The sequence below is a fragment of the Protopterus annectens genome, chromosome 6.part0, assembly GCF_019279795.1.
Source record: "Protopterus annectens isolate FY-2018-M chromosome 6.part0, PAN1.0, whole genome shotgun sequence".
Lineage (NCBI taxonomy): Eukaryota > Metazoa > Chordata > Ceratodontiformes > Protopteridae > Protopterus > Protopterus annectens.
Genome location: NC_056737.1, coordinates 229,259,976 through 229,284,876, shown reverse-complemented (window position 1 = coordinate 229,284,876; position 24,901 = coordinate 229,259,976). Strand labels below are relative to the sequence as shown.

The window sequence follows — 24,901 nt, the reverse complement described above, 5'->3', positions numbered from 1 at the left end:
CACAATTTTGTAAAGAGCGCCATAGATATAGTTGAGAAAATGCTTTGCTAATTCATTGTCATCAAGATATGATATGGATGAAGGTGTCTGACAGTGACCAGATTGAAGGAGCAGGTTGATGCATTCTCAGACTGCTTTTGCATTATTGGGCATTGTCATTGTCGGTTAAGTATAATGCCATAGTATAATCAGTTGAAAATTCTGTATTTTATATGGAAATGAACCACAAAAATCCTGAAACCCAAAGACTTAAAACTGTATTCTCTCTAACCTCATTAACATAATTTACCCTTCCATTAGGTGGTAATTTTAGGGACATGGGAGCAATCCCTCCTGTTGCAGGGATGTAAGATGTTTTGAGGTTTGATTTGCTATTCTAGGAAAATAATTTAGTTGTTTAGTTTAAATGTTTAACAAATTAGTTTTATTCTGAGCTTTCACTGTTCTAGATTCTTTTCATTTGATGATTTTTGGCATGTTTGATGTTTAAAAAGCAGATGTGATGTCATATTTGTCTGTTCTTTTATCACGCCATTTCACTTTATTTTAGTATTTTTAGTTGCATTTTTATATTCACTACATAAAAAGACAAAGGGAAACATCTTAAGGAAGTGTGAGTGTAATGTAATGGAAAAGTTTAAGGAAAGCAGGAGGCACTTCTTCACAAACAAGTAACATTTCATTGGTTAATAAATTCATACAAGGCACTATCAATCTGCACATTGTAGAATTTTTATATGGATGAAGGGCTAGAGTGAGGGAAAGGTCGTTACCTGGGAGATGGGTATTCTAACTGTATTCTTCTTATTAAGGGCACCACATTTGTGTAGAATCAGATTAATAGATTTTGCTGTCAAGCATATCATCTATATATTTTTAAGTACCTTGACTGCTGTAACCCCACATTAATTGTTTTTGAAGGAAGTTAATTGATAGTATCTTGTAGCTGTAAGGGAACACTTATTCCATAGTGCTGAAAGGCATTCTGTAATGTATCTGTCATTTCTTTCACTTATTGACTGTATTAAGTTCCTGGTCTGGTATTAGTTTCCAGAGTGGTACATTCCAGGCCTAGACTTTCAAACTTGGCCAAATCAGGCATTGCTTTATATAGCAGAGTTCACTACTATGTATCCAACAAGAAAGAGAATATCAGTGTAGTTTCTGTGGCCTGTCTGGATAGTTCACGCTTTCAACCCTTCAACCTATATTTTTTTCTAGCTAAGAATCACCTTTTCAAGTTCAGTCATGTAGTTTGATCAAAGAGTACAAAATTCAACAGCGTTTTTCAATAGTGTATCAGATCAGTGAGGCATAAACTGGTAAACTGATCTATCTAGAATAACTAGAATACCATTTATAATTAGATGGGATGCAGGCAATGCTTTTCTGATTTTTGTAACTATACACTGATCAAACTTTAAATTTACTTATTTATTTATTGTCTTTTTTGTCTGTGTACAAATATTTTGTTTTGTACACGTAATTGTTAGCACCAAGGTAGGAATTTCCATACCTTTGAAGGATATAAGACATAATACAAGGACTAGCCTGGTAACTAAATATTTTAATAATAAGCATAGTGGGGCTGGAAGACTACTAAAGTTCTTATTACAAGAAAATAGGAACATGTTGTGTAATGATTTTTCCTGTTTACTATGTATGGAGGAAGGTAGATTTATGTTTAGATACAGAAGTTTGCAACTTTCAGCTCTTAACAATAAACTATAATGGAAATATTTGATTTAGGACATTTGCAGCATTTTATTTAGGATCTATATTGACTGTTCTAACATTCAAACTTTCGAGTGACATATGGTCAACACCATATGATCGATTTTTTGAATGTTCGAACATTGTAACAGAGATCTCTGTACAGCGTGGAATGGGAAGATTTCTCTTTTCTGCACTGTAGTGTGATCTTGGAGTTGGTATATTTAAAGAGCGGGGGGGAGTGTAGGGGGGCTTGCCCCCCTGCTTAAAACATTCAGGTAGGTGTTTTGTGTAGTTTTTTTTTTTTATTAGATATTCAAACTTTTAAAAGTTCGATCATATGGTGTTGACCATTTGACAGTTGAAGTTTCAAAAGTTCGATTATCTAATATAGACTCATGTATTTATGGTCTGTATATTTTTATATTAAATTTATTTCCATATTATCAATGCAACAGGACACATTTGCTGAGATTATTCTATGCTCAAAATTTAATTTCTGTATATGGTGTAGGACTTCATCTGGGTTCATTGTTATGCCATGATACTTTCTATCCCAACTTCCAACCAACTAAAACTGCTGAACTAATACAGCAGTTTATAGAAGTTCCTTTTAACCAATGTAACTTCTTCTAAGGTGTTATGACCTTAGAAGTAGTGTATTTATTTATTTAATGGGAATGTGTGAGGGAAAACGATCCCCACAAAGGGATTTAATATATTTTTTATAACCTGCTTTAGGATTTGGAAGGCTGCCCCTTTGTAGTTTGGTACATCCAGGAGTTGGTCAGTTTATGTTTTATATATAACACTGGACTCCCTTCAGTTTCTCTTTGTAGCAGTGTTAGCATATTTATCAGTGAATGCACTACTGATATTGCAGTTAAGGGAAGCATTGTAAAATGTTGCTGTAACAGAAAAGCAGGATTGTGAATATAATATAGAAAACCCATTTTGTTCTTTCAGAGGATGTATCTAGTAGGCTGACTTTGCTTAGTGGTGGTAAATATTGTACTAGAATGTTAGCTCAATGTATCTCTCTCCCTTCTGATTCAAATGTGAAATATTTATTTCCAGATAAGTTATTCAGCAACTGTTACAGCTCTAAGTGACAAAATTCAGTTTCCATCTTTTCTCCGAACAATTCCAAGTGACCTTTTCCAGTCCATTGCCATAGCTCAGCTTGTTCTATATTTTGGCTGGACATGGGTTGGACTTCTATCTGACAGCAGTGACTATGGCCTGCAAGGCAGCCTTAAAGTAAAAGAAGAACTTGTCAAAGCTGGGGCTTGTATTGCTTTTTCTGAAACAATACCAGCAATGTATTCTGACATAAAAATTCAGCAAATAAGTAAAAAAATTCAGAAATCCTCTGCTAATGTGATAGTGATCTATTCTGTTGATGTTGACCTCTACCCTCTCATGCTAGTGAATGCACAGAGCAATGTGACCGGAAAAGTCTGGGTTGGCAGTGATGGCTGGACACAGTCTTATATGTTTTCCAAGGATGAGTTTTTGAGAACATTGCAAGGAGCACTTGGCATTCTGGTTAGAAAAGGAAATGTATCAGGATTCAAGGAATACATTTACAGTCTTAATCCTTATAGGAGTCCAGATGACGTATTTTTGAAAATGTTTTGGGAACTCGTTTTTGACTGCAAGCTGCAGATCCTGGATAAAGCTGATAAAAACTTGACTAAAGAATCAAACATCTGTGCAGGAAATGAAACACTAGATGGCATGAAATTGGATTTTTTTAAACTAACTGATTTAAGAAATACATACAATGTCTACAATGCCATCTACTCAGTTGCTAATGCTTTGCATAAAATGTTTTTGTGCAGATGTGGAGAAGGCCCTTATTATAACGGTACATGTGCAGAGACGTGGGAGTTCCAGCCATGGCAGGTAAACCAATTTACTGTCCTGTAAATACATAGTCGCTGAACTTCCATTATCACTTGAATTTGTCATGCTGTTATGTTGTAGAAGAAATAAGTCAATAATGTTGTCTTCAACATACTTTATCTGCAAGTGTTTTAGCCAGCACTAATGTAGCTGACTGTTAAAGCCTCAACTATGTGTCAGGCAATCTGTGTTTGATTATAGGCTGAGGAGCACTTATAGCCACGTTGTTGCTGTGTGCACCTCAGATGTCTTATTATGGTAAAAAATGAATGATAATAGTGATGGCCAGTGTAATGCGTTTCAAGTTTGTTTTGCATAAACACTATCTAGAGTAAAGTACTGCAGCTTATTTCTCACAAAAGCACAATAGTTCTACAAGGACAGATTAAAGACTGCTTAAAATGAACAGATGACAAAAGCATGCTTTCTTTGACAGATAACCCCCCCACCAGCAATTATAGCCATTTTGCTGACTGCATAGATGTATTATTGTTATGAAGAAATACACTACATGTATATTATTGGTTGGATTAGATTAATTAGACCAAATTGCATAAAATCACTAGCATGACACCATAAAACCCAACCATATGTAACAGAGTTTAAAGAGAAGAGTATGCATGATGTAGTCGTAAGAAAAATGTTAACTACCTGTCAACATGTGCTAAATGTTAATGACCTCTCAACGCAGATTAAGTAAAATAGTGATAGTCTGTGGAAAAGTTAAAATCATCTGAATAATGCAGCATCACAAAAACTGATGTTTATGCAGATATTACTGTTGGTGGACAACTTTGCATTTCAGTATTTCATCCACAAATACAATGTCTGCTTTCTTTTAAGATTAAATTACTCGTATTACATTAAAAAATGATGTGTTAAAAATACTTCCATAACATTTTCTGAGCTAGATCATCCATGCATCATGTAGTGTCTGAAAAAAAAATAGTCACAGAACTATCCATGCATCAGGGAATGTCTGGCAAAAAAAACACAGAACAATGAACATTTAACTAAATGCAAAAATCCTTCACAATCTGAGAAGAGACTACATCACATTAATATGCAATAATGCTTACATAATGGATGATGATGATCATGCAGTTCCAGACATCAAACAACACACCTCTCAGCTGTACCTAATTATGAGAAATGTTTTTCATTTTGAGTGTTAAAACTTTTGTGTTTCACACTGTTCCAAAATGAAAGGGTATGACACAAATTCTTTGCTAAGAAAGGTTTTCACAAATACCCTTGGTCAATAAGACTGAATAATTTTAAATCATATTCATTCATCAACATAACCATTCTTAGTTGAAAATGTTAATGTGTTCCTCGCTTTGTCCATTTGTTCCACACTTGCTAGTGTATCTGATTTTGCAGAAGATCACTGATCTTGTTTCATAATGTCCTTCCTCTTTCCCTTGTAAAATTTGGGTAATGCAGAAAGCTCAAGTCAGGTCTGGTATCCCACTTGTGACACAGAGGGTGACAGGACTAACAAGTAACAAGAGTGCAATTAATTAATCCAGATGAAATCACCTTAACCAGCAGGTCTAGGAGACTCTCTCTCTCTCTGATGCCCTCCCTGTGGGAGGAATAAAGGGGCCTTTTTGAAATTGTAAGTAGTTTATTCAGTTAAGAAGGTAGATGGATGAGTGTTCTCTTTCTGATTCATTTAATTAAATAGGTCAGTTATTTAAAGCCAGTGTATGACAAGGATGGGAGGGGGTGGGAGGGTCCCAGACAGCTGATGGGAGGAAAATCTAGGAGATGACAAAAGAAGGAGCCAGTCCCAAAGCTTAGAGGTTAGACCCTTATTTGAATATTCCTGAAATACCCATATGGGTTTACCAGCTCAGCAACCTGTGGAACCTCATTAATAGTTAAAAGGTTTTTATTTTTATTTTTTTTGTTAACAAACAAAAAATGACAGCACACCACGAGCTACCACTATAAAAATATATTTATGAAAACACTTTTGCCTGAGCTTCCTCAGGTCCATCAAATAGAATGGTTTACAGTTTGATCATTGAAAATGCCTGCTTTTATGAGGCTGTCACCAGACTTTCTTAGCCTATTTTGTATCACATATAATATGAGAGGCTGTGCCCACTTTTGTGGAGCTCATATTTTTTAAATATATCTTGAAAGACTAATTTTCTCTTGTTTGGTAAAAAGGATTGCAGTGCCTGCTATATAAGAGGCTCATATACATGACTAATGTGACCAGTGCCCATTTGTCTTTCTGATGAAGGCAGCCCATTTTATATGTGGGGAAGGTAGTTACTTAAAACCACACTAGGTGAATCCCGTTTTTTGAAAAATACGTACATTCAGAGATGTAGCTTACAGTGGAACAAGTCAAAGTACTAATTTTTACAGAACTCATGAATGTGCACAAGTAGGAGAAAACATGTAAGTACAGCTTGAGACCTCAGGACCTTTTGTATAGGTTTTTTGTGGCCATGAAATAAAAATCTATCAAGTGGTGAACTGCAGACTATACAGAACCTTTAATAAAAATAAATATCTCAGATCACTGCGCACAGGCAAATGATGCCTGTCATGTCAAGAATACAGCAGTGTGGAGAGGAGTCCTGGGATAGCAATTTTTACTGTACTGCAAATTATGTTATATCCAGGCCAAGTGGCTAGAACTTTTATACCTGTTTGCTGTAGGGTCTCCACAGTGAGACTTAGAATGCCCCTGGTCTCAGAGAGTGGTTCTATGGTGTTCCAGTCTGGGATCTTTACTATCAAGCCTCTTTCTGGGTCTGGCAGTTATTGAGAGCTGTTCTGTTCAGATTCTTCCTCTCTTCAGGTTCCAGGTGGTCAAGTCAGTGAAAAAGAGAGCTAGATATCTCTGTGTCTGCCCAGATAAAGAGCTGGACACTGGGGCAGGATCAGGTGAGGGGCCAGTTAAGCAAGTTCCTGAGGTGGGTGGTGGTGCCATGGATCCCAGGATGAGGTTAGATGATCCAAAAGGGATGACGTAATCAGTGTGGGTGTAAGCTGTTAATCAAGCTAGAAGTTAGTGTTCGGTCCGCTTTTCTCACTCCTAACAACAAAAGAAACACCCAAATACCAAATCAGTAGAAGAACACATTTTCAAATACTCGAAATTGCTGTTTAAGTTTGTACACATCACAAGGTAAAAAGCATTTTCAAACTCCTGTCAGTTACTGTTTAGATTTGCATACATCTTGAGATAACAAAAAAAGAAAAATCAAAAATAAACAGTTTCCTGTGTTACTAGTTCAGTAAACTGTACTAGGTAGATGCAGAAATCTCCAATTTCTTGACTGACTTTTTCATATTAACAGCAACAATTAGAGATAATTACCAGTCAATGCACAGGTCCTGGGTTAGACAGTACAGGTGTTTTAGCTGTATGATTTATGGTTTAGTTTCCTGAGTGCAAACACACTTTTGATGGAAATGCTTGAGTGTAGACCAGGATGGTGGTCTGTGTTCAACTTGATCTGACAGCTTAACTCTATTTTTTTGAGGATGGAATTTTTGCTTCCTTAGAGTGAACCTATAGTGAGCTTGTCCAGGATGTGGAAGTGCAAACCTCCATGGTCTGGGAACTCACAGCAGTCCTCGACTAGTTGTTTTCTGAGGATCTGGAGTCTGATGTCAAACAGGTGGTGTGCAACCCTGATTTTGAACTTGTTCACAGTTTTTCCTACATAAAAACAACTGCAGCCCTTTCACTGTGCACAGTATATCATAAAAGCAAAGTTGCAATTACCAGAACAAGTGCTGTCGATTTTTCTCCTGAGTACTTGGCAAAAGAAATAGTCTTTGTTGGTCATGTAGTTACAGTACATGCCAAAGGGGAGGGGGGGGCTGCATGGATATGTTCATCTGTTAACCTCGGCCTGCAGTGTGAATATGCACACTACCTAGTCCCTAATGTTCCTGGCTGTCTTCAAAACAAAACACAGATGGACTCCTAAGAGTTTTTCCAGATGTTTATTGTCTGTACTGACCCACTCAGTTGTCAGTCACAGTCCTTCTGATTGTTATGTAATCTATCATAAAAGTGAAGCCATGCTTCTCTTTTTCCACCTGTGGCTCCTGGTGTTGGCTTCTGTTTAGCCATAGGAGTCTCCCGGGGGGGGGGGGGTGTCCCTCAAAATAGAATTTTCTGCCTCCTTTAAAGTTCTGAAACTCACTAAGCTAGGCATCAATCCCTATATCATTAGGTGGGTTTCAAAATGGCTCACAGGTAGAACCCACAGTGTGAAAGTAGTTGACTCCAAGTCAGACTGCCGACCAGCCACGAGTGGAGTCCCACATGGTTCGGTCCTGGGTCCTCTCCTGTTTGGTATCTACTTCTCTGAAGTCCAGACCAACACGAAGGGACTCTGGCTGACAAAGTTCGCAGATGATTGCAAGTTGGGCGCTATTATTAACTCCCCAAGTGATGTTGACATCCTACAGAAAGGCCTCACTGAGACCAACGACTGGTGTCAGAACCATGTGTCGTCATCAATTTTTGGAAAAACTCGGTTCCCATGAATTAGCAGATCGATGGTAGTCCACTGAACACAAAAGGCGTTATAAGAGATCTGGGAACACAGGTTGACAGCAACCTCTCTTTTGACCACCACATTGCCACTGTGGTCAGAACGTCCTTCTATGTGGCACATCTCATTACTAAGGGTTTTGCATCCAGGAAGAAAGAGGTCATTGTCTCCCTCCTACTCTTCCCTTATTAGGCCAATCATTGAGTACAATGCCCCATTTGGCATGTTCCTAACTAAACACCTGCAACAACTGGGGAGGCTGCAAAAGTACCTCACAAAGAGGATCCTAGGGCTTAAACATTTGTCCTATATGGACAGACTAAAAAAACTCCAGCTATTCTCTGTCTCATATCACCTACTAGTCTCTACTTGCCTTACAAAGCCATGTTTGACCCAGCTCTGTTAGACATGTTACATCTGAAGAAATTCCAATCCCTCCGCACCACGTGTTCCAGAGACCTCAACCTCATTACCACAATCAACAGAACATGCTGGAGGGACAGGTTCATAACCCAGAGACTGCCCATGCAATAGAATAGACTTCCCATACATGTCAAGCAGAGCACCTCACTGGCCTTCTTCAAGAGAAATCTTGATGAGTGGATGCGAAATAGAAAATTCGCTCCGGAGATGACTCCAGTGGCTTTACTCGACAGAGACACTGGGAACTAAGGTCAGGTGGCACAATGCCAAGGTAATCCTATGGGCTAGGCTTGTAAAGGCTGCAGGGCCATTAGCCTAGTGCACACCTATGAACCTATGATAGGGTTGAGAATGAAATTCAGTAATCAACTGCTGTACCCCCTAGCCAGGAAGTCTTATTGTAGGCATACCTTTCAACCTCTTAATGTAAGAAATCTGGACAAAGCCTAAAATAATGTGGGAACAAAGGCCCAAAAATAGGAACAGATTTTAAAAATTTTTCTTAGAAACTTAGAAAACTGCTAGAATAACAGGATTTGTGTTAGCATGTATCTTAACTTTTGAATGACATGAAGTCTGAAACTCAAATATGTGGCATTATTTGGTTATTACTCTGCACCAGCACATTAACCCTGGTTGGTTTTCTGAACAGATTATTGGACAGGCATTTTGTTTTTTAGTGTCTGTAGATATGGTTATGTCTAAAAAGCTGACCGAGGACTTGGTGTGAGAGGTTGTGAATCTCAGGGAGTTAGTGCAATTACAGATATGGTTGTAAATGTCATTCAGTGTGGCTTCATCCCTGTCTCAGATAATACAAAATACCATCAATGAAACATAGTAGCATTTCATCAATGCAAAATAGTGGCTCTAAGGTTATGTATGTGTAATGAATGTTCAAAGTGAACACATTAGTGCTAGATACTGGCATATTGAGATTTGTTATATTGAAAAAGCAGTTATTTATGAAGAGGGTGGACTTTGAATACTATCATCTGAAAAGACTTTATATGAGGTGGATGTTCAGGGTAGACGTGATCAAAACCAAGTTACTATGTGTTGGAGACATGGATGCCAAGAAATTTGCCTTGAGAGTATGGAGGAAACTTAATAAAAGGTTATGCTCAGTAACCCAATCATAATTCTTTATAGTGCATGGAGGTTTATCTGCTCCACGTATTACCAGGTACAAAAAATGTAGGATTGTGAAGGGCTTTACTGGCTTTGAAAGCCAGTAAAACACTTAGTGTTGTCAAACCAACAGAAGCATATTCCTCAACTTATTTGCTTAAGAACTGTGAAAGTAGCAGACTCCAAATCCAACCTCAGACCAGTGATACTTGGAGTTCCACAGGGTTCAGTCCTGGGTCCTCTCCTGTTTGGTATCTACTTCTCTGAAGTACAGGCTAACACAGAAGGTCTTTGGCTAACGAAGTTCGCAGATGACTGCAAACTAGTTGGTATTGAGTTATGGCAAATAGTTAAGAATTCACGATCTATAGGAGAAGAAGAAGAAATATGCCCGCTCATAGAAGTACCTAATCCTCAGGCAGGTTAGAACAATCAGGACCCAACTATCTTGATATATATAGACCTTGGACTCTGGAAGATATCCGGAAAGTCACTGAGGGAATTCCCCATCCGAAGATTAATTTTAGAAAATTCTCAGAAGACTTACAAGGAATGAGGTTAAGTTATAACTTAAACGGAGAAGAAGTAGAAAAAGTAGTTAGACAAATTGTAGGGCCAGATTGGTACATGATTTGTGGCAACTGGAACCCTCGTGACACTGCACAAAGACCCCTCCGACATAGCATCGCAGAATTAGACACAAGAGTAAAAGGTCTTACAGACCGCATCTCTTTAAAATGGAAACCTAGGGCAGACTGAACTTGCATTAATCAATGCATCCAACAAGAAGGTGAAACAATTGACCGGTACTATGCCAGATTGTTAGAATGTTTTAATAACCACTGTGGAATGCAGGTTCCTGAAGATCAAATGCTAGATTCCCCATATGAACAGCAGTTAAAGAATGCATTTTTGAAAGGCAGTAGTGCGCCTATAAGCACTTTTATTACAAAACACATGGTAGACCATCGTACCAGCAGGTTACAATCATTACTTGAATATGCTAGACATGCCAAAAGGCATTTTAATAGCAAAAAGAAAAAGAAAGCTCAATTATTTTCTGTAGAAGACGGAGCAGAAGTTTATGTAGTGCAGTCTGGAAAAAAGGGCAAAAAAAATGCACAGGGAAACAAGCAGTCTGATCAGCGATCAGAGGACTTTGAAGGGCGTAAGAAAAGGGGAGAATGTTTTAAATGTGGTGAAAAGGGACATTTGGCAAGGGATTGCAGGAAAAATAAGAAGGCAACAATGGAAGACAAGGAGGATGAGGACTGACTATATGATAGTCAAGAATCACCAGAAGTGGCTAGTAAAAAAAGGACAAATGAGAATGTGAAAGAGGGAGTAGAGGAAGTGCAGGAAGTTAGTGACAATGAAGAAAACAAAATATTAGATCTAGCTTTGTTGAACCTGGAGCTCTATTTAGCAGACACAAAACCAGAAGTTACACTCTTGGTAGAAGGAAGGGAGGTCACATTTTTGTGTGATTCAGGGGCATCACGGACCCTGATACACCCCTCCAAACTACCAGAAAACATAGAGTCACCTGATTACATACTGGTCAAAGCAGCTAATGGACAGCTGTATCAGGAGCCTCTCTCCCGTAACATTGCAATAACTGATCCAGTTTCAGGATTAACACAGAAAAGCAAAATTGTAGTTTCTGCAAAATGCCCAGTAAATTTCTTGGGCAGAGACCTCATGCAGATATTTGGTATAGCAGTAGTCCCAACCATGCAGGGTATGGAAACACAGTGACAAAATAATACCTTTGTGGTGCAATCGGAGGGTGAAATGTTTTACTGGTACAGCCAGGACTTGGTTACGACTGGTCCAAGAACTGTGACCGAGGAACTAATGAGCATAGCCATCAGTAAGTTTCCCTCCCTTAACATTGACAAGCAACACCTGTTGCACTGTACCCTGTATTTTTGTAACACACCAGGACCTGATAAGGAATATGAAAAATAATTATTTAAGAATCATACAAATAGATTGATGCTGCGTAACCTGTACTGGGACACAGAAGGGAACAGTGTAGCCAGCTGTTCACTGCCCCAGGAGTTTTTTGCACTTTATAAATCTAATCGATTACCACATGTTAGTTTAACTAAAAACAAAAATATAAAATGGGCAGACCTAGGAGAAAAAGCCACGAGATGGGAGAAACAGACAGAACTAGAACTGTCAGGACAGGGGATACAAGTACAAAAATTGAATTGGATAACTCAGACCAACCCAGCTGTGCACTTACAATCTAGCAAAGACAGTTGATGGACACTCCTATTAAAGGAGGAAGAAAACGCCTTTCCAGGTGTACCAGAGACTCTCTGGTCAACAGGGAAATCATATGTAGGACTCATTCGTACAGCGGGGCCAGTCACTATCACGCCAAAGTCAGCATTCAGACCACAAAAAAGACAGTATCCCTTAAGAAAAGATGCAGAGGCAGGGATAAAGCCTATTATAGCATCCTTACTTAAAGGAGGGATACTAATAGAATCTCCTGATTCACCATGTAACACACCCTTATTTCCAGTTAGAAAAGCCAATGGAGAATGGCGTATGGTCCAGGATTTGTAAGCTGTAAATGACGCGGTAATACCAAGGGCACCCATAGTGCCAGATCCACACACCCTGTTGAATGACTTAAAACCTCAACAAAAGTATTTTTCTGTGGTAGACATTAGCAACGCATTCTTTTCAATACCGATACACCCTGATAGCCAGTACTGGCTTGCATTTACATTTCAAGGAAAAAGATATACATATACACACCTACCACAGGGATATTGTGAAAGTCCAATGATATTCTCACAAGAAATGGCAAGCAACTTGGCGGGATTCAACCCACCAAGAGGTAGCCAGGTTTTATTTTATGTTGATGACATTCTGCTGACGGCCCCCACCCAGCAGGATTGTAAGGAAGATACCATAGCACTTCCACTATTTTTAGCTGCTGAGGGACATAAGGTAAACAAAGACAAACTGCAGCTCTGGAAAAAACAGGTTGAATACCTAGGATATGTAATATCCAAGGAAGGTAGAACGTTAGATGAGGACAGAAAAGTAGCAATTTTACAAGCACCAAAACCCACTACCAAGAAGGAAATGATGTCCTTCCTGGGTACAACTAATTTTTGCCGAAGCTGGATTCCAAACTATGCTTTGGAATCTGCGCCCTTAACTGGCCTTATATATAAGATGCCTATGGCAGCGCATGATTTGTTACAATGGACACCAGAGGCAGAGTCTGCCTTTTGTAAACTAAAGCAGTTAATAGCGTCCTCACTAGTTTTGGGATTGCCAAACTATCATAAACGTTTTTTCCAGACTGTAGATTGCAAGCAGGGTTACATGACATCAGTATTAACACAACAGCATGGGGATAAGCAACGCCCCATCACGTACTATTCATCACAACTAGACCCAGTGGCACGATCCTTACCCCACTGTGTACAAGCAGTAGTTGCAGCTGCAATGGCAGTGCAGGCTTCAGCCTCAGTAGTCTTGTTCCACCCTCTCACTCTGAGAGTGCCCCATGCAGTCGCGATCATTTTACTGCAAGAAAAAGTGGCATATCTCTCCCCTGCTAGGCATCTTTCCTGCATGACTATATTGTTGAGCCAACCTCATATGACAATTGAACGATATACAACTTTGAACCCTTCTATGCTGCTCCCAACCCCTGCAGATGGCACACCCCACTGCTGCCTGCAGGTAATTGAACAAAAGATCCTACCTAGAAAAGATCTCACGGACATCCCCTTGGACAATGCCGAGGTGACATATTACATGGATGGCTTGTGCAAAAGGGGTCCTGCAGGAAAAAACCTAGTAGGATATGCAGTAGTCTCTGATACTGAGATTGTAGAAGCAAAATCTTTACCACACTATTTATCTGCACAGGCAGCAGAATTGATTGCCCTGACACGGGCATGTACCCTAGCAAAGGGTAAATGTGTAAACATTTTTACTGACAGCCAGTACGCTTTTTCCACTGTACATGTGTTTGCACAACAGAGAAAAAAACAGGGAATGATAACATCTACTGGAAAACCTATAAATCATGCACAGTTTATTTTAGATCTTTTAGAATCTATTCAGTTACCTCAGAAAGTGGCCATTTGCAAATGTACAGCTCACACCAAGCAACAGGATAGGATTTCAAAAGGTAATGCGAGAGCTGATACAGCTGCAAAACAAGCGGCCACAGAAGTATTTCTTTTAAATAAGGAATTGCAACCATCTTAAACCTTAGATCTAGACATGTTAAAAACAATGCAGACACTCACTACGCAAGCTGAAAAACAGCGATGGATAAAACGAGGAGCAATCCTTGAAAAAGCACTGTACATCTCTAAAGAAGGAAAACCGATACTACCCTCTAATTTGTTTCGCTATGCAGCATTGTTGAGCCATGGGCAATGCCATGTCTCAACAGGGGGGATGGTACAGCTGGTGAACCAAGTGTTCACAACGTACGGATTTACAAACTACTCTAAAAAATTTTGTTTGATGTGTCAGATTTGTAACAAACATCATGCACAGGGGGCGATAAAGCCCAAGCAAGGGAGTTTCCCGACACCACCATATCCATTTCACACTATCTGTATGGATTTCATAGAATTGAACAAATGTGAAAATAAAAAGTATTGTCTTGTCATTATAGATATGTTTTCCAGGTGGGTGGAAGCCTTTCCAATCAAAAATCCAGATGCAGCTACAGTGGCAAAAGTACTTGTCAAGGAAATTATTCCTAGGTTTGGCATTCCGGAAAGAATCTACAGTGACAATGGTACACATTTTGTAAATCAAACCATACAGCAGTTAAGTAAGCATTTTGGTATTTCTTTAAAAAATCATTGTGCATACCATCCACAATCTGCAGGGCTGGTTGAAAGGCATAATGGTATATTAAAAAGCAAATTGAGAAAATTAATAGCTGAGACAGGAAAAACTTGTTTGTACTGTTTACCCCTGGCACTGTTGAGCATGAGAACTGTCCCTATAGCAAAAGGATTGACTCCTTTTGAAAAGCTGTTTGGAAGAGCTTATTATACACCCCAGTGGAAACTTCTCATGTCATCAGACCAGGAAGCCGATTTTACACTAGCTGAATATATGAAAAAGTTGTTGAGTTCTAAACATCTGTTGCAGTCAAATTCTGTTTCAGATAAAAAACAAACCGAAACATCGGAAGTGGCAGTGACGCCAGGAGACTGGGTATGGATTAAAATCGTGAAGCGAAAGAACTGGGCATCGCCAAGGTGGGTAGGTCCCTACCAGGTGCTTCTTTCAACACCTACTGCAGTCAAAATAGCCGAACGAGCTTTGTGGATACACCTGACGCACCGCAAGCTGGTAAAGAACTTTGAATTGGACAAAGATCTTACCTCTCCATCGGGACCCTAAGCACAAAGTCTGGCTACAAAGGGGGATCAGATCAATAGGACTGATCCATCTCAAATCCAGTGAAGAAACCATCGGTGCTGAAGGTCCTATTAGGGCAGAGAATAAGGTCATGTGTCCAAAATAAGATGATGGAATCCAGTAAGATCCAAATACACCTACTTGGAAGAACCGGAGAAAACAGAAATGCAGAACAACCGTTTCCACAAAAATATTACATGACCATCCTGTTGACTGTACTGGTGACAATAATCTTTTTATTGTGGCCATTTCTTTTCTCAGCCACGCAAGTAGCTTGCAGAGTGGCACCCGAACTTTAATACTTACCAGGAAATTAAATATAGTGGCACCCAAACTTTAATACTTACCAGGCAATTAAATATGTGTATGCTGAAACCTTCAATGTTTCAAATTGCTGGATTTGCACAGCTTTACCAACAGCATATGGGGGGCTACTGTTAACTGCAGTTCCCCTAGGGGCTAACAAGACCTGGGAAAACTTAATTCATGATACATCAGATGTCACATCAAAAGATAAGGTAGCATTGCACTTGTCTATTTGACAGAAAGGAACTGTGTGTTTTTATAAGAACGATACAGTCAAGGTGGGTTGGAGCTATTGCAATGTAACTGTTCCCTATAGATGCTACACTAAATCTGATAACATCAGATTCTATTGCAGCACGAGCTATGATTCATTTGTTAAACTGATGCATAGGACAATTGAAGAAGTAAAACTTAATGCTAATCTCTACAAACAACTGTCTATAATCGACAGAAAAATGTTTCATGCAGAGCAAGGGTATAGTAAAGTTACTACTAAAGTGGAAGATTGTTACTTTATATGCGGAAAAAAAGCATATTAATGGCTACCCGAGAATGGGTCCGGCAATTGTTTTTTGGGATACCTGGATCCGGCCATACGACACACGACAGTTTTACCTCAAGGGAAGATTCGGAATGTCCAAGAAATCAAGAAGCCTGTCAATCCAGTGGGACAAATCAATGCACCCTGGAAATACCATCATGACTTCGGCCCTGGAAATAACAAAGGACTATCACACATGCATCTGAGTGATACTGTCATATCATGGGTAGGCGTATTACCAGCATATGGAGCAACAAAATCAATCTGGGAACTGAGAAAATTGTCTAAGCTTCTCGAAATAATGAGTAATGCAACCTTTTTTGCCCTAGAATTGGTAACCGATGAACTGACTGCCATGAGAACAGTGGTACTTCAAAATTGCATGACTCTTGACTTCACCCTAGCGGCGAGAGGAGGTACATGCATTTTAATCCAGGAGGAGTGCTGTTCATATATTCTTGACCACAAACACGACATAGACAACCATCTTGAGGTAATCCAGCAGGTGTTGACCATGACCAAACCAGGACCAAATCCATTGACAGACTTTTTCCAGAGATTGTTTGGGGGGGGTGGGGCAGTATCCTGATGAACATTCTGATTGCCATCTGTGTAGGGATAGCTCTACTGATGGTATGTGGGTGCTGCTGCATCCCCTGCATAAAAGGACTAATTAAACATTTTGTAGACATTTCAGTTTCGGAAACCTTATACCAAGATGCCGAACTCGAAGAGTTACTGAAAAATTGAAAATGCTTTCATGGGTTTAAACTAAATGACACTCATAACTGCAAATCCTGAGTAGGAAGAGGTTAAGGGAAGAAAAAACTGTTTCTGCTTGTTTTGAAAGTAGAATAAAAGCATTAAAAGGGGGGAAATGTTAGGAAAATGCATAATAGCAATGTGCATGCTTAGTACATTAAGGGCTTACAAGGGTTAATACATTTATACTGTTCATACTGCATGAATCTGCACAGCTATTAGAAACTTAATAAAAGACACTTTATTCTTCTTATGCAATGAAAATATGTGCAGCTACCAGAAACTTAATAAGATACTTTCTATTTCTGCTTATGCCATGAGAAAATGTGCAGCTGCTAGAAGTCTTGATAAAGAAAACAATAGATGTTTAAGCTTAAACTATAGTCAGCACTACTTGTGCCAAAGCTAGAAATGTACCTTGAATCTAAACAAAATGTATCGCATGTATTAGAATTGTACAATGGAAGAATTGAAGAGACAAGGTGGGCTAAAATAAGCCCAAGGCCAGGTTGTTTTTCTCAAATGTTTTTGCAAGACAGCAATAATCTGACCATGTCAGCAATAAGCCTGGTAACATTTTCTGTGTAACATACAGAAAGCTGTGTCCAACTATGTCAGCAGTAGATTAGTAACATTTTCTATGTGACATGAAGAGAACTGTATAAGAATAACATACTGACCACTAGAAAGTCAGACAAACCTTGTACCTACATGCTTTGTCTCCTTACTGCAAGTAATAAAGGGTGCCTTGCTTGAACCTAACGTGTATTGATCTTTGAAGTGTTTCCTTTTACAATAATCAAAACTCCTAATGATGTGGACATCCTACAAAAGGGCCTCACTGAGACAGATACCTAGTATCAAAGCCATGGCCTCAAGCTCAATGCCAAAAACAGCATTGTAATCCCTTTTGGTAAAAACTCTGTACCCATGAACTACCACATAGGCGATAGTCTACTTAACACCGAAAGTGTGATAATAGACCTTGGGACTCAGGTGGACAGTAGTCTCTCCTTTGATAATCACATCACCACAGCAGTCAGGAAATCCTTCTATGTGGCACACCTCATCACAAAAAGTTTCTCATTCAGGGAAAAAAGGTCATTGGTCCCCTCTACTCATCACTCATTAGACCCATTATAGAGTACAACACCCCTTTTGGTATGTCCCTCACAAGACATCTACAACAATTGGAAATGCCGCAGAAATACCTCACAAAGAGGATTACCAGCCTCAAACAGATGTCCTATGCAGACCGTCTCAAAAAAACTCCAGCTTTACTCCGTCGCATATCGCCTGCTCAGAGGCGATCTCTGCCTAACATACAAAGCTATGTCAAACCCAGAGCTGTTGGACATGCTCCACTTAAAGAAATCCCAGTCCCTCCAATCTACATGCTCTAGGGACCTAAACCTTGTTATCACAATAAACAGAACATGCTGGAGGGATAGATTCCTGTCTCAGAGACTTCCCATACTCTGGAACAAACTACCTATCTATATCAAACAAAGCTCCTCATTAGCACTCTTCAAGAAAAATCTTGATGATTGGATGGGAGATAGGAAATTCACCCCAGGGATCACTTCTGTGGCTCTGCTCGACAGGGGAACAGGAAAATATTTTTCTTGGGTGGCGAAAGCCAGGGTACCTTTTGGCTAGGCTTATATAGCCTAGTACCTACTTATGAACCTATAAGTACAAAAATATTTGGAGTACAAAGGATCAAAATTAGGGTAGTTTTAAATATTAATTCACTTAAAACAAGTTAATAGAACAACCGGTTTTACAACAACATGTATTTCCTGAACAATAAGAATTAGGAAACTCTGTCTGGCAATATTGACTGACTGTAATCCTCGGTGATTTACTGAAAAATAAAAAAATAATAAGGGATAAGGCAGAGATATGAAACAAAATCAAGGATGTTCTGCTAAATCATGGACAGCAGATAGAAACTAGTTCAAATGGCTTTAAAAGCGGTTTATTATCCACACTTTTTACTTGTAAATGTGTCATAGTCAAGATGTCCTTCCTTATCACTGTTGCAGTATTCATTACTGTTGGGATGCATGTGATGTATGTATGCCCAATCCTCAGAACTTCTTTGTTGTCAGTCAGAATTCAACCTCTGAATTCCATCTGTATGCCGTTCACCGAGCAGGTTCATCTACTGAGCCGCCTAAAGATAAGGGCCTCATTGGGGTTCCATTCTTTTTTTCCTACTTGTAGTTTGTTTTCATTTCATCCAGGAAGGGAAGGGAAGTGTGATTATGGGAGTCAGATTCCCCATAAAAATAGACATGATAGAACTATTACAGCTATTACATGATAGAACAAAATCCATAAAAGGGAAGTCACCCCTGATCATTATTAGTAAAAAAATACGAGCACTCATAAAATCAACTAAGGCCAATTTTGAGAGAAAAATTGCCATGGATTCAAAGGACAATCATAAGGCCTTTTTCAGCTATGTTAGGAACCTGGGTGGAAACTCCCAGATATGCTCAGAATTAGTCCAAAATGATACAAAAATCACTGAACCCACAGACATTGCCAACATACTGGCAGACAGGTTCAGTGCAAACTTCACCCCCCTCTCCCCCCCTAAAGGAGAGATAACTATCCCAGCAGAGTGTAGCCTTCCAGACATCTCAAATGCGCAGGTGAAAGCTGCTCTCTCTAAAGCTAAAAACACAGCATCAATGGGACTGGATGATGTCCCCGGCTGTGTGCTACACGAGCTAAATGAGGAATGAAACCCGCACATAAGGCAACTGTTTAATCTTAGCCTTACCACAGGATACGTGCCCAAGGAGTGGCGTACGGCAACTGTGGTCCCACTCCACAAAGGCGGTGCCTCTACGGACCCTGGTAATTACCGCCCCATAAGCTTAACAAGTCTAGTCTGCAAAGCTATGGAGAGGATCATAATGGAGCTCATAAACAAAGATATAGGGGACTTGCAGACATTGGACCCGACCCAGTTTGGCTTCAAGGGCAGATCATGCCTTTTGAACTTGGTCGACTTCTTGAAACAGTCACCAAGGCCATTGATGAGGAAAGGCAGTCCATACAGCCTACCTTGACCTTGCAAAGTTTTCGACACAATACCCCACTCGGGTATTGTAGAAAAACTTACCAGCTTAAATGTAAACCCATATGTCAAAAGATGGGTTGCAAACTGGCTTAAGGACAGAACCCACAGGGTTAGAGTTGCTGGCGCTATGTCAGACTCCAAGCCGGTCACAAGTGGTGTCCCACAGGGCTCGGTCCTTGACCCCCTATTGTTCGGCATATACTTCTCAGAAGTACAGGCCAACATGGGAGGACTTTGGCTGACAAAGTTTGCAGACGACTGCAAACTGGGCGCCATAGTGGAAAGTGCATCGGACACGGATATCCTTCAGAAGGGACTCACGGAAACAGATAGCTGGTGCCAGAGCCATGGCCTGAAGTTAAACGCCAAAAAATGTATAGTCATACCCTTCGGGAAAAACAAGGTAACCCCAAGCTACCATATAGGTGGCAATCCACTAAGCACAGAAGAGGTTATCAGGGACCTGGGGACCCAGGTTGACAGTGGCCTTTCTTTTGACACTCACATTGCTAAAGTGGTTAGAAAGACCTTCTACATTGCCCACCTGATCATGAAGGGATTCACATCCAGATCTAGTGAGGTCATTGTTCCCTGTACTCTTCACTTATCAGACCAATGATCGAGTACAATGCCCCATTCGGGATGTATCTCACCCGACATCTGCAGCAATTGGAGAGACCCCAAAAGTTCCTCACCAAAAGGATAAAGGGACTCCAAAATCTGTCATATGCTGCCAGATTGAAGAAACTCCAGCTCTATTCAGATGCATACCGTCTGCTCAGAGGTGACATGTGCCTGACATACAAGGCCATGTCCAACCCGGAATTAATGGACATGCTCCACCTCAAAAAATCCAAATCCACCAAAACCACTAGAGCAAGCGACTTAAACCTTAGCACGGATATAAATAGGATGTGCTGGAGGGATAGATTTATCACTCAGAGACTCCCTATGCTGTGGAATAAAATCCCGATCCATGTGAGGCAGAGCACCTCGCTGGTTCTGTTCAAGAGAAATCTTGACCTGTGGATGGGAGATCATAGGTTTATCCTGGGAATCATCTCTGTGTCACTGCTGGACAGAGGCACAACAAACTAATGGGCACAGTATTTTTTCATATAATGGGTGGCGTAAGCCACAAAAATTTGGGCTAGGCTTATAAATGCCTTAGGGCAGATAGCCTAGTATAAACCTATGAACCTATGAGAACTGACTTTTTTTGTCTGGGTGCTGCACACGGCCATATGCAGTGTGATATTTGTCAGGCTATCAGATGCTTGTCCCTAAGACACTCTGAAGTCATCAGTCATTCCTTTCTATTTATTTGGAAAACCAGTGTCTGAAATTATAGACTCAGGGTAATATGGCTGAATCATCTCACCCCAAAGTTCAGCTGCACTTAAGAAAGAAGCTAAAAAAGCATATACTGACCCTGATGCTGTCCATCCTCCACCGGATGTCTCCCTTGGGTTGGATGAGGAATCCAAGATCTGGAAAATGCCAATGCCTGCTCTTTCTGCCATGACCCAGTTGGAGGCTGACATGGAGCTCCCTACTTGCACATCTGCTGAGACTGTGCACCACCCTATTCTCCCTGACACAGATGGTAATACCTCACAATCTCACACCTTCTAATTCAACACCATCTCAGCAGCTCTTGCTTCAAAATCTTCACTTCACTATGCTTCTCCTGCACCATGTGGGATTCACAGTCAAGCTCAAAAAATCTATGTTCACTCCCTCTGAGGACCAGGTGTTGTTGGGTTGAAGGAATCAGACCATTCCAATGTTAGCTTACATCTCACCTCCCAAGAACCTCCTTTTGACTACTTATTTCCAATCTCTTCTTCTTCTTCTTCTAGTTCTTCCTGCCCTGGAATTTCTCAAAGCCCTGGGTGCATAGTAGGCACTATTCCCATGGTAACTTTTGCCAAACTCCACATGAGGAAATTTCAGCGATATCTCATGAGTGTTTGACTTCAGCATTGCCACCCTCTGGAGTATCTGGCCCCTCCCTACATTGTCTCAAGCTCAAACTCCACTGCTGGATTTAACAGATTTCCCTAAATTCAGGTGTGGTTTTTCAGGTTCCTCTCCCTGCTCAGTAGCTGTACATGGATGCTTCTGACCAAGGCTGGGGAGCTTCCTCCAACCACCTGAAAATCCAGGGTCTTTGGTCCTATCAACAGATGTCAGACCATATCATCATCAAACAGATGAGGGCTCTAATCCAAAGCTCTTCAGGCCATTCATGCCCCTTTTGGTTCCAGGTCTCTTTTACAGACAGTACCACAATCATGCAGTGCATCAACAAGCAAGGGAGCACAGAATCTTACCTTCTTTGTAGGCTGGCTCTTCAGGCTTGGGATTTTGCAATCCACCATCACCTCATGCTTCAGGCAATTTACTTCCCTTCAGAGCACAATCTAGTGGCAGACTCTTTCAACAGCTCCAGGACAAATCCTCACAAATTCTGGACATTGTACATTGGTGGGATACTCCACAGGTAGATTTGTTTGCCTGTCCTCTCAACAGACAGGTTCCCCAGTTCTGTTCCAGAGTGCCAAGTCCTTTGGCTTGGGAGAGTGGACACCATGCATTTCTCATGGAAGGGGATGTTTATGTATGCCTGTCCTTCTCTTCCTGTTCTTACGAGGGTCTTGGACAAGATCATGTCGGACACACCCAAAATCTTGTTAGTGACCTCCCTTTGACCCAGACAACATTGGGCACCTCTTCTCTTTCACCTGGCCAGGGGCGATCATCATACTTTACCCCTTAACTATATATACTAACACCAGGATCGTGCTAGAGTGGGGAAAAGGAGATATACCTTTGACTTGCCTTAGAGTACTACTTGTCAGTGAAATGAGTTTAAGGGGAACTGAACTTTAGGTGATTTGGTCTCAGTGAAATAGTTTCAGTGAAATGGTCTTTAGGTGAAGAGATATGAACCCATACACACACACACACACACACACACACACACACACACACACACACACACACACACACACACACACACACACACACACACACACCACACACACACATACTGAAGCTCGAAATTTATGGTGTAATGATGAATGTTGTTAGTGCATATGCTCCACAAGTTGGGTGTGCTATGGATGAGAAAGATAAATTTTGGAGTGAGTTGGGTGGAGTTGTGGTGAGTGTACCCAAGGGTGAGTGACTAGTGATTGGAGAGGACTTTAATGGGCATGTTGGTGAAGTGAACAGAGGGGATGAGGAAGTGATGGGTAGGTATGGTGTTAAGGAGAGGAATGCAGAAGGTCAGATGATTGTGGATTTTGCGAAAAGGATGGACATGGCTGTAGTGAATACATATTTTAAGAAAAGGGAGGAGCATAGGGTGACGTACAAGAGTGGAAGATGCACACAGGTGGATTATATCCTATGTAGGAGGGCTAGTCTGAAGGAGATTGAAGACTGTAAAGTGGTGGCAGGGGAAAGTGTAGTTAAGCAGCATAGAATTGTGGTCTGAAGGATGACGTTGGTGATCAAGAAGAGGAGGAAGAGTGTGAAAGCAGTGTTAAGGATTAAATGGTGGAAGTTAAAAAAGGGTGATTGTGAAGTGGAGTTTAGGGAAGAGTTAAGACAGGCACTGGGAGGCAGTGGAGAGTTAACAAATAGCTGGGTAACTACAGCAGAACTAGTAAGGGAGACTGCTAGAAAGGTGCTTGGTGTGACATCTGGACAGAGGAAGGAGGACAAGGAGACCTGGTGGTGGAATGAGGAAGTACAGGAGAGTATACAGAGGAAGAGGCTGGCAAAGAAGAAGTGGGATTGTCAAAGAGATGAAGAAAGTAGACATGAGTATAAGGAGATGAGGCGCATGGCAAAGAGAGAGGTGGTGATAGCTAAGGATAAGGTGTATGGAGAGTTGTATGAGAGATTGGACACTAAAGAGGGAGAAAAGGACCTGTACTGATTGGCTAGACAGAGGGACAGAGCTGGGAAAGATGTGCAGCAGGTAAGGGTGATAAAGGATAGTGAGGGAAATGTACACACAAGAGAGGAGAGTGTGTTGAGCAGATGGAAAGAGTATTTTGAGAGGCTGATGAATAAAGAGAATGAGAGAGAGAGAGAGAAGGTTGGATGATGTGGGGATAGTGAATCAGGAAGTGTAACAGATTAGCAAGGAGGAAGTAAGGACAGCTATGAAGAGGATGAAGAATGGAAAGGCTGTTGGCCCAGATGACATCCCAATGGAAGCATGGAGGTGCTTAGGAGAAATGGCAGTGGAATTTTTAACTAGATTGTTTAATGAAATTTTGGAAAGTCAGAGGATGCCTGAGGAGTGGAGAAAAAGTGTTTTGGTACCTATCTTTAAGAATAAGGGTGATTTGCAGAGCTGCAGTAACTACCGAGGGATAAAATTGATCAGTCACAGCTTGAAGTTATGGGAGAGAGTAGTAGAAGCTAGGTTAAGAAGGGAAGTGATGATTAGTGATCAGCAGTATGGTTTCATGCCAGGAAAGAGCACTACAGATGCGATGTTTGCTCTGAGAGTGTTATTGGAGAACTACAGAGAAGGTCAGAAGGAGTTGCATTGTGTCTTTGTAGACTTGGAGAAAGCATATGACAGGGTGCCTAGAGAAGAGTTGTGGTATTGTATGAGGAAGTTGGGAGTGGCAGAGAAGTATGTAAGAGTGGGACAGGATATGTACGAGGGTAGTGTGACAGTGGTGAGGACTGCAGTGGGAGTGACAAATCCATTTAAGGTAGAGGTGGGATTACATCAAGGATCAGCTCTGAGTCCTTTCTTATTTGCAGTGGTGATGGACAGGTTGACAGATGAGATCAGACAGGAAGCCCCGTGGACTATGATGTTTGCAGATGACATTGTGATCTGTAGTGAGAGTAGGAATCAGGTTGAGGAGACTCTGGAGAGGTGGAGATATGCTCTAGAGAGCAGAGGAATGAAGGTCAGCAGGGCTAAGACAGAATATATGTGTGTAATGAGAGGGAGGGTAGAGGAATGGTGAGGATGCAGGGAGTAGAGTTGGTAAAGATGGACGAGTTCAA

General features: G+C 40.7%; 1 protein-coding gene across 1 annotated transcript in view; it reads left to right on the top strand.

Moving 5' to 3' along the window:
- Nucleotides 1–24,901, top strand: part of LOC122803816 (extracellular calcium-sensing receptor-like) — a 156,387-nt gene that overhangs the window by 7,766 nt on the left and 123,720 nt on the right. Inside the window, exon 2 of the mRNA XM_044073502.1 lies at nt 2,791–3,621. Coding sequence (XP_043929437.1) covers nt 2,791–3,621 — 831 coding nt within the window. The remainder of the gene's footprint in view (nt 1–2,790; nt 3,622–24,901) is intronic.